Genomic DNA, 13,117 nt, shown 5'->3' on the forward strand with positions numbered 1-13,117 from the left:
GAGTTACGCCGATACTCTCTGGGAAGCCAGCCCCGCTGCTCCGAGTCCTGCCTGAGCACAGAGCCAACGGCCCGTTGTCCCCTTGCCCCTACCTATTTTGGCTCCTTTCTTCAGGAGAGTGACGACGACCGAGGTGTTGCGGCATCCCACCGCCCTGTCGAGGGGCCGCATCCCGCTGTAGTCGACGTGCTCAATCATGGCCCCGTGGTCCACCAGGAACTGGACCTGCAAGGAGAAGCCCAACAGTTGGTTCTCCTCTGGGGTGAGACCTTCGGGTGCTGCTGGGGACGTCCGACCAGCATGGTTCTGCTTGAGCCAAAACCACCTCTCTCTACGGTCTGAGGGAACATCAACCTCATGAGCTCTCCTTCGTGGAAGGTGGAAAAATGCGACAAAGGGAAGGTGGTGCCCACGTGTTGCGGGTGCTCATATGAAGGGCCAGGACTCTACACGCTTCTTGCTACATCAGGTCCAACTGTACTGTACTATTTTAAGGCTTTTAAGCCAAGTGCTGTTTTCTTGTGCAGGTGTTACAGGCCACTCACCACCTCTGCATCGCCGTAAAACGCTGCCAGGTCCAGCGGAGTGCGCCCGTTTTTATCCGCGTGGTCGGTGGCGGCGCCGTTCTCCACCAAAGAGCGCACCACGGAGAGATGTCCCTTCAGACAAGCCCAGCTGAGGGCTGTCAAACCCTCCTTGTCCATCAGAGAGATGGAGGCACCTGAAAGAACAAGCATCGGTTCACCAGAGAGCTCTCTTGTTGAGAAACCATCCGCTTAGTGACGACAGCTTATTTTTAGAGAGCTATGTACATAATTATTAATTACTTTATTAACATTTCTCCCACCACAGATCCCACCCTCCACTGCAACTTCAAATGCACCGATAGGAACTGTGGCAAATGAGTTTATTCACACCAAGCTGCAAACTTTTTCGCACCTAGCTCTGTAGGCTTTTCTGGCAAACGTCTTCTGAGCAGCAGGGCGGATTTGAAATGCCTCATCTGAGACATCAATCTTTCTTTTTAACTGTTTTTTGTTTTCTTTTAATCAAAACCCATTCCAGCCCGTGTGAGTCAGAGATGAAGACCATTTTGCTGTTTCAGCAGGTCATGGCATACCAAGGGGAACTAAGTGAATTTAGCTCAGTTCTTCTTCCCCTCTTCCCCCCTCCTTTACCCAAATCGACACCATTTCCAGCGCGTTTCTCCCTGAATTTCACCCAATATAAATACGACGTTGTGGGATAAACTACTGCCAACTGCAAGCCAAGCAGAGAGGGACTTGACATTTTCTTGGATGAAGAAATCGCGCTGCCATACCCACGGGTCAGCATTGCTTCATACGGCATATGGATACGCGTGTGAGAGCTCAACAGCAGCACGAAGTGAACACTCCTCTTCGTGGCATGAAGACAACTCCTGTTGCCATGGCACAGGCAGGGCTCCGGCTCTCGAGAACGCAGGAGAGATGTGCATCATCTCTACTCCTCCAAGGAATCATGGCTACGTGCGGGATGCTCCTGCTTGCAGGCTGGGATGAATTGCTGCTGCAGGTTTTTTCTGCCACAGGTAAACTCAAAATAAATTGCCCAGTGTGAGATCTTTGCTGGCTCCAGAAAGCTCAGCAAGTGGGGGAATAACGCGAATTTCCTGAGCCTTCCTGTTCATCCCAGCAGACAGATCCTCTGGTTCGCACACGTCACCCACGACGGCAAACTGACAGGTCCTGCAGCTTGTTTGTGGGGAGCGCAACACCTGAACGTTTGTTTGGGGTGTGTTCAGGAACCTCTGCCCAGAGCACTCGGCACAGCCACGCTTCCTGCTCACGAAACGCACCGTCGAGCGCCAGCGAGGGAGGTGGGAACAGCGGCTGGGACAAGCCGGGGGGACACTGGCTGCACAGCAACTCGGACGTATGAGCTAAGGGATGGCACCGCAAACTCCCAACATCCTGCCAGTCTTCTCTCACGTTGCCCACACTGCACCCAGGAACCCTTCAGAAGCTCTCTGGAAGCCCTCCAGGTGATCCTCAGCTGACTCAAGGCCAACTTCTGCTCAGCATGGCAGGATAAAAGCTGGGCTTGTCCAGCCTGGAGAAGAGGAGGCTGAGGGGAGACCTCGCTCTCTGCAGCTCCCTGAGAGGAGGCTGTAAGAGAAGTGGGGGTCGGTCTCTTCTCCTACGTAACAAACAACACAAGGAAAGCGCCTCAAGTTGCACCAGGGGAGGTTTAGATTGGATATTAGGAAAAGTTTCTTCCCTGAAAGAGTTGTTAAGCATTGGAACAAGCTGCCCAGGGCAGTGGTTGAGTCACCATCCCTGGAGGTATTTAAAAGCTGTGCAATGAGGTGCTTGGGGGCGCCGGTTAGTGGTGGACCTGGCAGCGCTAGGTTACCGGCTGGACTTGATCTTAAAGGTCTTTTCCAAGCCAAACGATTCTATAGAGCCTCATTTCTTTCCTCCTTATTTGTACCAGCTACTTTACTGCAATAAAACCGCCAAAGTCTTCTCTTGTGTTTTCCCTCTGACTCTTCCGGAGCAGGTGAGAAAACTCCTGCAGGAAGAGGGAAAGGCTGGAAAATCACATCATCACTCAATTTCCCCACTCTTCACGGTCCAGTGGAAGAGACACCCTGACCCACAGCGTGACGGGCACAGACTTCAGGGCATCACTGCAGCGACGCGAGCTGAGCAGCCAACGCATACAGCTTCAGAAATGCTCCGAGGCAGGCTGGGCGTAACCTCTGCCGACACACCGAGCTCCCAGCACAACCTCTGCTTGTCTCCGACAGCATCTTTGGCTTCTCCAGGGATCTCCGACCCACTTAGCATTGAGGCATGGATGGTTTCGAGGACAAGTGGCTTAAGGTGGTGACCTCACGGGACCAATCTCTGCTGCAGTGGGAAAGATTTTGTTGAGGTAAACCCAGCTTGTTTCTAGGAAGGGCTGAGCTGCTCTTTTGCTAAAAAAAAAAACTAACTGTCTGAACATGAGAGTTTATGATTCAGTATGTTACACACAGCAATGAGCCAGCTGGAGGAAGAAAAAGAAAGGACTGATGCTTGGAGATTTGAAAGTTCTCCCCTGGGTGCTGAGACCCTGGCCCAGGTTTGCCCAGGCAGCCCCATCCCCGGCAGTGCCCAAGGCCAGGTTGGACGGGGCTTGGAGCCACCTGGGCTGGTGGCAGGGGTCCCTGCCCATGGTTGGAGGGTTGGAACAAGATGATCTTTGAGGTGCCTTCTGACCCAAACCATTCTGTGATTCTAAAAATAAGCAGGGAGTGGCTGGGATGGTCGGGTCCCTTCCGTGCATCCGAAGCTGTGGTGCCCAGGCAGGGTTAACCCACCTCGGGGATGAGGCTCAGCACTGGACGACGAGACAGCCGGGAGCAGCACCCACACCTGCTGGGTACCCTCAGGTAGCAAAAACACCGAGAGTTTGATTTTTTTGCAGAAAAAGGAGATTCAGAATCAAGCTCTCTCCAAACAGATCAAGCATCAAGAATTATTTTGCTTTGTGTAGCACAGACCCATATAAATATCCTGGCTGCTACCAGGAAACTTTAATTCACCCTTCACTCGGCCATTACTTCTGGGTGTTAAGCGAGAGCAATAGGTAGCTCTAAAAATTTCGATTTCAAATTGATTGATGACTGCAACTCTGTTAATAAAAAGTGTTTACAAATGCTGACTGTGTTAATCAAGTAGAGTCAAATGAGATTTGCTTTGCAACACACTAATTAATGCTTATGGCTTATGATTCACACACTTGGATTTTAATGAAACATTGAACAGGACTGTCAAACTCATTTTAATTAAAATACACCATATATCACTGTACTCTGCCCAGGCTTGAGCTACCTTTTCAGGATCAGGTGTTACACCATATTTAGTGGAGTTCATTAATCGGTTTAGAAGAATGGACCTTTTAGAGTGAAAAAGATGTTCGCTTTTTTTAGTTCTTGGTCTCCCAGTGTCCCAAGAACCAGGGAAATATTGCGTGCATTTGCTGGCCATCTCATAACCAGAACCAGATTATTTTGTATTTTCATCCCCTACTGAACCAGTCTTAAACAATCTGCACAGTTCTCAAGTCTTGCAAAAAAAAAATAAATCACTTACTTTAAGCCTTTTACACAGATTTGGTCAAGTTGCAAAAGGGGCCATTTCAACTCAAACATGGAGAGGGTTACTTTGAAATTTTTAAAAAACCAGAACATCAGAAAAGAATTAACCGAATTAATTGACAAGAAATTCATGCCTCAAACTGATCTCTGCCGTGTCCCTGTGCAGGTTACAGCAGTGAACAGCACGGATCCCACTGGCCTGTGGCTCAGGACAGAAAGACAGGCAATGAGGAACTTGTTATTGGAAACCTGGTGATTTTACAGTGAAAGTGTGTTCTTACAGCTACTATACAAAATATTCAAGTGCCTCACATCTCAGCTAAGAGGTCAGACACAGTCACTTACGATATGAAGATAACATCCCTTTCCAAAGAGGGATCTTACCTGAAATAAAAATATCATTATAAAAATATCATTAGACACTGAAAGTACCGAGCAAAGTGAATCTGTGGATGCAAAGCTGAAGGGCAAAACAATTCTGGTTTATTTCCAACAAATACACCAAATCCTGTCGACGCTGGTGTCAGTAACGTGGGCAACACTACTAACAGGAAATGGAAATGTTAAAACATGTCCCAAACTCTGATCCTGTGGTTGTCTTGCCTGCCTGCACCACAGCGATGCTGACGGTTCAATCACATCGCTCGGTGACTTTATTGTCTCAGGGGAAAGCTCCAAGCGTGCTTCAAGGGCATATTCTTAACGCTCAAAGCACCTACGATACGTTATTTTATTTTCTTCCTCAAATGCATGGTTTCGAGGCTGTGAGCACCAAACGCAGACACAAAACGGAGAGCCAGGATTAAGGCTACGACTACTCCAGTTGTGTTCTCCAATCAGCTGGATCTGGTGCCCAGAACCGCTCCCACCGCCCGATCCAAACCATCCTGTGATTTTACCACGTCTCGCCATGGCCGGTCTCCCAACACACTTCCAAGCGCGTGCTCTAACCTTGCGCGAGCAGGAACTCCACGGTGCCCAGGTGTCCCTCGGATGCAGCCATCATCAGCGGCGTCCTCCCCTGCTTGTCTGCCATGTTCACATCAGCGCCGTGCGTCAGTAAGAGATCGACGATCTGCAACACACGAAGCAAGAACACACGGTCTATGTAAAGACCCAGCTGGGGAAAAAAAAACAGAGTCAAGGAAGAGCAGAGTGGTCCCCATGTCGTGAAACCTCACGGCCCAAGGCATGGTGCCCTCTGGGGTGATGGCTCTGGGGTTAGGGAACAGAGAAGCAATGGTGGTATAAGGGCAGGACCTTTTAAGCCAGGCTTTGGGAGACCTCAGAGCCGCCTTCCAGTACTTAAAGGGGCTACAGAAAAGCTGGGGTGGAAAAGGGGGTGTAGTGACAGGACAAGGGGTAACCGTTTCAAACTGAAAGAGGGCAGACTGAGATTCTTCACGGTGAGGGTGGTGAGGGACTGGTACAGGCTGCTCAGAGAAGTTGTGGACATCGCCTCCTCCCTGGAAGTGTCCAAGGCCAGGTTGGACGGGGCTTTGAGCAATCTGGGCTGGTGAGAGGTGTCCCTGCCCATGGCAGAGGGTTGGAATGAGCTGAACTTTAAGGTCTTTTCCAACCCAAACCATTCCAGGATTCTGATAATGGCAAGAAAACACAGTACTTAAGCTGTCTGCAGCCAGCAAGAGCCTGGGGGGTTTGAAACATCAATATTGCCGCTTCTCACTCCAACCACTCCCCCAAGGAGTTGTGGTTTCTCTTCTCCACCTGTATTTGGGTGGGACGGAAGGGATGGTCCCGAGGAACTCGCTCACCTGCCAGTGGCCCTGCCTGACAGCGCTGAAGAGCGGAACGACCCCGCGGCGGTTGGGCTGTGCCACCGCCGCTCCCTGCTCCAGGAGGAGCCGGCAGACGTCCAGCTTCCCGCGTCCAGCCGCCGCCGTCAGAGCTGGGGAGAGAGGAGAGCAGTGAAGGGAAGGAGTCACGCTTCCCATGAAACTTTTTTCCAACCCAGAGCCAGGTCTTTCTGCCGGATGCGGAATCGATGCTGCCTGAAATGCCAAACGTACCTCACGATGGGGAAACACAAAGAGAATGGGCTGGGTCAGTACAGTTCTAGCTCTTGCTTGTCATTTTAGTTTACTTCAAAGGTCAACTCTTCCATGAAAAGATCTCCTAACATCATGGAAAGAGGCTGACTGGGACAGTCAGCTTTTATTATTTTCCACAAGGTGCAGTGAAGCTGGCTGAAAACCACAATAAGTGTAAAATAATCTACAGGCACAAGTGGCTGAGGTTTGAGGTGTTGCTGCAAAGAACCGTAGAGCCTCACCATGGGAAAGCTTCACCATTCCCCTCTGTACCTCCCTCCTTGCAGGTTTCCCTACTCCAAAAGACACAGGTGTCTTAGTAGGGGCACGACGTCCAGAGAAAACCCAGGTCTTTAGGTATGTGCTGTCTCGACAAGACCTTCTGCAACCTGTCCTTGACTCATTCCACCGTGACTACAAGAGAGCAAGTGAGGGATCAGGCTGGAGGTCCTGACAGATCACTGCCAGCCACTCGCTGTCAGCCAAATTTGCGGGTTTTCTCCGACTGAATAAGCACAGAGCAGCGTAATTCAGATGGAGGACTTTTTATTTTTAATATCTCACTATAGCTTGTGCATTTTTGAAATTCAGGGAACAACTGGAAAGCAAAAATGGTCTGAGCATGTTCACCTCTTCTCCAAGGCTAATTCTAGGCTTTGTTTCTGGCCAGGGCTGATTTTACCAGCAAAGGACTTCCTGCAAAACCAAAATTAGCCTTTGTTTCCTGTGTTACAGACGCTCACACTGTTACAGGTGGGTAGAAGTAACACCCGACAGCTCCTTCCCTGACAAAATGTGATCTGGTAACTCAGAGCGTACGGCTGGGGTCGAAAAGACACATTCCATCTGAAAATAGTTCCAAGTGCGGGACCTGCCTTTGACTCGCCTTTGGTATTAATTTTAGACTTTTTGGTTCCTCCCTCCTCTCCCCAACGTTCTGTGCACTTCAGCACAGCTCCTCCGGCTCCGTGCTCTGCTGCTTCTAGCAGGAGTTTGAGCAGAAGGTGGGAGTCTATTTCTAACTGACGTAGCTTGTTTTTTCTCTGAAGTACATTTCTGTGGGATGGCTGCTTACGAGGTGTTGATGGGTTTCCAACTGCAACACTGTTAATGTTGGGGGATTTAATTAATTCTCTGTTCTGCTTCACATAACGGTTGAGTTTTCTTCTCTCGGGGTTGAGAGCCACAAAGAGTTAAAAGAAAAATCATCTCGCTGCCACAAGCAGAACATACTGCAAAATCTATAATCAGATCCATGTGGGCTTTAAACGTAAGCCACAAATATAGAAGGAGGACTGTGTGTAATGTGCACGGCAAAGGGATCAGCATGCAGGCTTTTGGGTTCTATTTCTAAACCTGCCTGCATTTGAAGTGTTGCAGGTTAATTCGAGGTATTTCACGTCAAAACGACTTAAGTTTGCCAGAATGAAAACGCTGTAAATCACCTGTTTGGTGTTCACGATCGAATGGTTTTTGGAAAAGACTTTACTGAACCAGGATGACTTGATCCATGGCCATACCCTTGTCCACTCCGCCTTGCAATCCACTCTACACAGACCGATGTGTCTCTTGCTACTCCGTTCCTCAGGGTCAAAGCAACTGATGTGGGTACGTAGCTCCAGCCTGGGCTTTGCAGCTCCAGCTCAAGATTTGCTCCAAAGCTTCTGTGCTGCTGAGCAGTCAGACCTTGCTGCTTCAGGATGGTTCCACGCTGATGACCTGGATTTGCTGAGAGAAACCTATCCAAGCTCGCCTGGTGTAGTGCACAGATATCTAAGCATTTATCCTCAGAAATGCAGAAACGGAGTCTCCGAGGGACAAAAGGAGCTCGAAGCAGCTGGATCCTAGGAGGCAACTCTCCAAGATACATCCAGACTTCATAAGCACCACAGGTTGGACTAGATAACCGGCTGTGGTTCCTCCAACTGCAGCGAGCTGGACCGTCTGCTCCTGCTCTCAGTGCAGGTGCCTCATCCTCCTTCTCCAGCCTCCATCTCCAGCCTTCTCACCAAAGCGGCTTTCAACATGCCCAAGCTCCAGCTCCACCGCTCGTCACCTCACGCACAGAGCACCATCCTGTGGCTGGTATCCAACTGTCCGAGCCCAAAAGCTCAACTGAACTACTTCAGAAATAACTGCTTATTTCAGCCTTCTAGCACTCCTTAGACAGACTTATCAACCTGCTTCTGACATCACCCATGTGCCTACTTAGACTCCAAAAAACCCATAACAGAAGGTAAGGCTGTGCCTCTGTGTTGAAAGGAGATTGGAAAAACCAAGGAAAGGTGAAGAGAGGAAATGAGATAAACAGAAATGGTTTTGTTTGGAGTTTTACTGTCTGCCAGAGAGCCCCTGTGGCCAAGCATGAACAAGGTGAGTCCACCAAGCCCAGCCAAGGATCCTGGGCTGCAAAACAGGAACGTTCATTTTGCAGCTTTTCCATGAGGAGGCTGTGCCAGGAGAACAACTCACTGTGCAATAATAAAGTCTTGGTATAAACGTCACAAAACCAGCTGCTGCACTTCTCAAAACATGGCTCCAACAAAACCCAAGAGGAGTTTCAGGTGCCGACGTGCCCCGCTCCATCAGCAGACAATGTCAGATAAGCCACAGCCTCCAATGCCAGGGACCTGTTTTCTTAGAGAAAAACCAACTTTATCATGAGAAGGAATCATTAAATTGCTCCTAGATGACACTTGTAGTTGTTTCACAGCCTGGCAGCAAGACAAATGTAGTTTGATGCAAGTCCTTTGCACCTCCAGCTCTGATGGAATTATTACAAGTGACTCAGATACTTTTATACTGGGTTTTGATAACAGTCTCATCCCAGGGGGAAATATTCCATCTGGAATTGGCTACAGAATGCTGTCAGCAATTTCTAAACTTATGATGTAACTTGGCCCTGCCATTTGGATGATATCAGCCTGATATCATTAAGCCAGGCTATCAGGTCTGCTCTGCAGAAGATTAGACACATGAGCAACAAGTATCAAAAACCAGCCGTGATTCAGATTTTTAGAGCAGATTGCTATATTTAGGTGGAAACCACAGTTTCTCTACACAGAGTCTAAACTCGCTCTTTGCTTTTGGGAAAACAGTAATAATAAAGCAATGTGAAAGGGAATCTTGAGATCATAATAACTTGTCCTGTCTGTGACAGGACACAAGACTGCTGAATTGAGTGGTTGGCTCATTTTTGCTCATTTTACCATTTATATTTAATGGGATAAATGGGCGTTCCTTTGAGGCAGCTCCTCTACTTGTGTGCAACCCGCGAAATCAGAAACCTGCATTCCCAACTACCTCAGTTACTCAGAGACCGCTCTCAGACAGAGGCACTCCCAGCTGTGGGCACGAGTCCAGTTTTTGGTGTTGTTGGGGGCAGAGGTATGGGAAGAGGGGACAACAGACATGGAAGAGTCTTCTGCAAACGCTCTCGGCTTTACACCAGGCTTTGGCAGCTTCACCCAGGGCCAGTTGAACTCGAGGAGCGTGTCGGTAACGTCTGATGTTGCCCATGAGGTTACATTGCAGGGAGACACCTTTAGGGGCTTCCCATCGACCTCTGAAGGCACCTGGATTGCCTGAGGATGGCCCTCAGGACCCAACCACCAGGGACACTTCGGATGAGCCATGTGTGGCGCGGTCACCACTGTGACCTGCGTGCTCACCAATGGCAGAGCCGCCGTCCTATTGCCCGAGCTCAGCCATGTCATTTGACTAATTCCACATTTCATTTCTCTTTTCTGCCCTAACATCCTAGGGGCACATTTACATCGATTATTCGTGGATGTTGCCCTTCTTTCTGCTCCTTCCCTCCAGCCAACGCACGGCTCCCTGCCGGGACAGTTCACCCCTCCCCACTTTTGTCCTTTAAACTCAGGGGTGGCACTTTTTGATAAGAATCTATTCAATACAAGGCTCTAACAAGGCTACATTTTCAAATGTACAGGGTACCCATCAGCTAACCCAGCTTCTCCCTGTCCTCCCTTCTAACCAGAAACAACCCGACGAAGACGGAACGTCAGCCACTGGCTGTACCCTTGAATCGTGTCGCTTTTAAACAAAGCTGACAGAATCAAAATCAGCGCTCCGTTACCCAGACAGGAACATTACCTTGGTGTATTAAGTTGACAGGAACATTACCGGTGATGCAAGTAGATTAGCAAGTCAAGTACAAAAGACAGCGGATGATATTTATGAGGTCGTTGGAGTTAAAAGTTAACAACTCCAGGTTTGTGGAGCTCAAGACATGGAGATGCCAGGGTGTTTCGGATCTGTGGAGTGGAAGGGGTGAACGGCTGCTTTTGGTTTGGCAGAAGTTAGGGAAGCGGGGCTTCTCTGTTACACGCATCAACACAAAATCAGAGTACGATTGCACAAAGGGACGTTTGTTTAATTACCAGGTGCTAAATAATGAGAAGTTTTCAGAAAATGAATGGACAATTTTAACAGTCGTGGTGCTGTATGTAATGGGGAAGGGGGAAGAGCAAGATGCTTTGGATAAATATGTCAAATATCAAGAAAGAGCAGAATTTTTTGTCCATCTCACTTAACAAGAGATGTTTCATAGGGGTTAGCTGCCTGGTTGTCAGAGATGCTGCTTGCCTGCACACTCCTGCAAAGTGCCAGGAGCTGCAGAAGCTCAGGATTTTCAAAACCCAAACTCCTCTGTTTGACTTAAATCGTGCAAGCTCTGCCCTGGCACCTGTAAATCACCTGCAATCAAATCAGAGGAACTGATCCTCCTACTTTCATCAAAGCAATGCCCGGGGTCAGGGATGCATCAGGTGACAGGGAGCCCATAAACACAAATGCAGACATGCAAGAAGAAGCTACAGCATCTACAGAAATCACCTGTCTCTCCCCAAAGGCTGTCAAAGCTGTTGATTTGTGCTCGCTCCACCTCCTCTTCGTCTTTTTCTGGAAGATCGAGCAGGTAGGAGACAATCTAAAACAAAACGACACGTCAGCTCACGAACTTGGATGCGTTATATATAAACTGCTGACATCTTAACACGAGCTGCTCTGAATGCACAGAGGAAAAGGAACACTCTCTCCCCGGCACCCCGAGCTCAAGGAAATATTCTTCCAGAGCTCCATCACCAAACCTGCTGTCCTGCACACGTGAAAGAAACAACCCAAGGGTCTTGATATGACCGCGCACGATGAGCTTTTGTAGCACCAGCTCCTTCTAACAGTGTCTGTCCTGCTGTGGATGAGCCTGTGCTGGCAGAGGACGCCTCTCTGTGCCGCAAACAGCGAGGAAACACCGGTGTGTCCACCCGCACTGACTGGCGCGGTGCAATGGGTGCGATTGTCCCCTTTTACTGCTGGGGAAACCGAGTCACAGACAAGCGATGTCATGGCACAGCGATACTTGTTAGCCTCTTCATTCTCATAAGCTGCAGCCAAGATGAAGGTACTTCCAGAAACTGTTAGCTCCTTTCTAGCAAATACCATTTTTAAGTAGACTGTTAAAAAGGTTTCCACTGTTTTCCTTCCAGCTGCGGATACTTGAAACCCCAGAGAAGCAAATTAACTTCTTTAAAGGGTAAGTTAAAGGACTTAATTGACTGAAAACTGGCAGAAAAAAATCAGTACTTGGTTCATATGACATGAGGAAGCGAGAGGCTCAGCAGAAAATGGAGATTTTACGTTTGTAACTGAAGGACAAAAACGTTTTTTTCTCATTCTAGGGGAATCAATTATCTGCTGGGGTCTAGGATCCAACCAGCATGTTCTGAGCACCTGCGAGGAAGCTGTGTCTGCTTCACTGCCCATGGGCAGACAGCAAGGACTCCAATGTGGTTCCACCAGTGATTAAGATCACTTTATAAACACACTAAATACTTGTTTTATCACCAAAGCTGGAGATGAAGAGCACACTAATCATCAGCTCGAATCTCCTATGACTGCAAGCACGTCAAAACACGGGACTGCAGTACTTTCTGTGAGCAGCCCTGCACCTTTTCTGGCAAAAAAGAAACATTAAACAATTCCAAAACTCCCTTCTGTAAGTTATAAAAGTGACCGGGATTATTTGGGGGTAAACCCTAATTTTAAAAGTTTTGGGCCCCGTTACAAATTATGGCCTCAGCCTGCAGGTTTTTAGGGTTTTGAAGTCACATCTGCTTCTAATGGGTTCAACTCACAGTCACTTAGCTAATAAGAATTTCCAATCCAAACTATTCCACGACTCTATGAATTTCCCAGCTTTCTTTGATTAGCTCCTCTGATCTGAGCACATTACCTATGTTTTCATGGATTATGCTTAACAAAAGCAAAATCTAAACTCTAGTAGATGAGGGGACCTCAGTTTAGCAAAGAAATCAATCAATGCAAAAATCCTTGAGGATGCTTCTCGGTAGGAAAACACAGATCATTTTCCACATCACAAGTCTTGATCAGTGTGACAGGAGGAAGCTCTTCAGCTCTTCTCTCCCCTCAACCAAAGAAACACGGTCCCATGAAGGACAGAGGTGCTGACTCCACCTCCAAGACCTTTTCAATACTTAAAGGGGGACGATAAGAAAGATGGGATCATCTTTCTAGCAGGCCTTGCTGTGATAGGACAAGGGGCAATGGTTTTAAACTAAAAGAGGGTTGATTTAGACTAGATATAAGGAAGAAATTTTTTAGGGTGAGGGTGTTGAAACACTGGAACAAGTTGCCCAGAGAGGTGGTGGAAGCTCGACCCTTGGAAACAAAGCTGGTGAAGGGCCTGGAGAACAGACCTTGTGAGGAGCGATTGAGGGAGCTGGGTCTGTTCAGTTTGACAAAGAGGAGGCTGAGGGGGCATCTCATCATGCTCTACAATTACTTGAAAGGACATTGTAGAGAGGTTGGTGCTGGAATTAGGGACAGAACCAAGGGGAAGGGTTTCAAGTTGCAACTGGGCGAGTTTAGGCTGGACATTAGGAAGAAATTCTTCACGGAA

General features: G+C 48.4%; 1 protein-coding gene across 1 annotated transcript in view; it reads right to left on the reverse strand.

Moving 5' to 3' along the window:
• The window catches only part of LOC104280789 (protein TANC2-like), a gene marked incomplete at its 5' end in the record, with an annotated part of 23,203 nt that overhangs the window by 9,514 nt on the left and 572 nt on the right, over positions 1-13,117 (reverse strand). The window contains 5 exon segments of the mRNA XM_009878554.1: positions 93-225; positions 546-721; positions 5,078-5,201; positions 5,902-6,035; positions 11,035-11,130. Of these exon segments, the coding sequence (XP_009876856.1) occupies positions 93-225; positions 546-721; positions 5,078-5,201; positions 5,902-6,035; positions 11,035-11,130 (663 nt within the window).

This window comes from Apaloderma vittatum, unplaced genomic scaffold (assembly GCF_000703405.1).
Source record: "Apaloderma vittatum isolate BGI_N311 unplaced genomic scaffold, ASM70340v1 scaffold17731, whole genome shotgun sequence".
NCBI lineage: Eukaryota > Metazoa > Chordata > Aves > Trogoniformes > Trogonidae > Apaloderma > Apaloderma vittatum.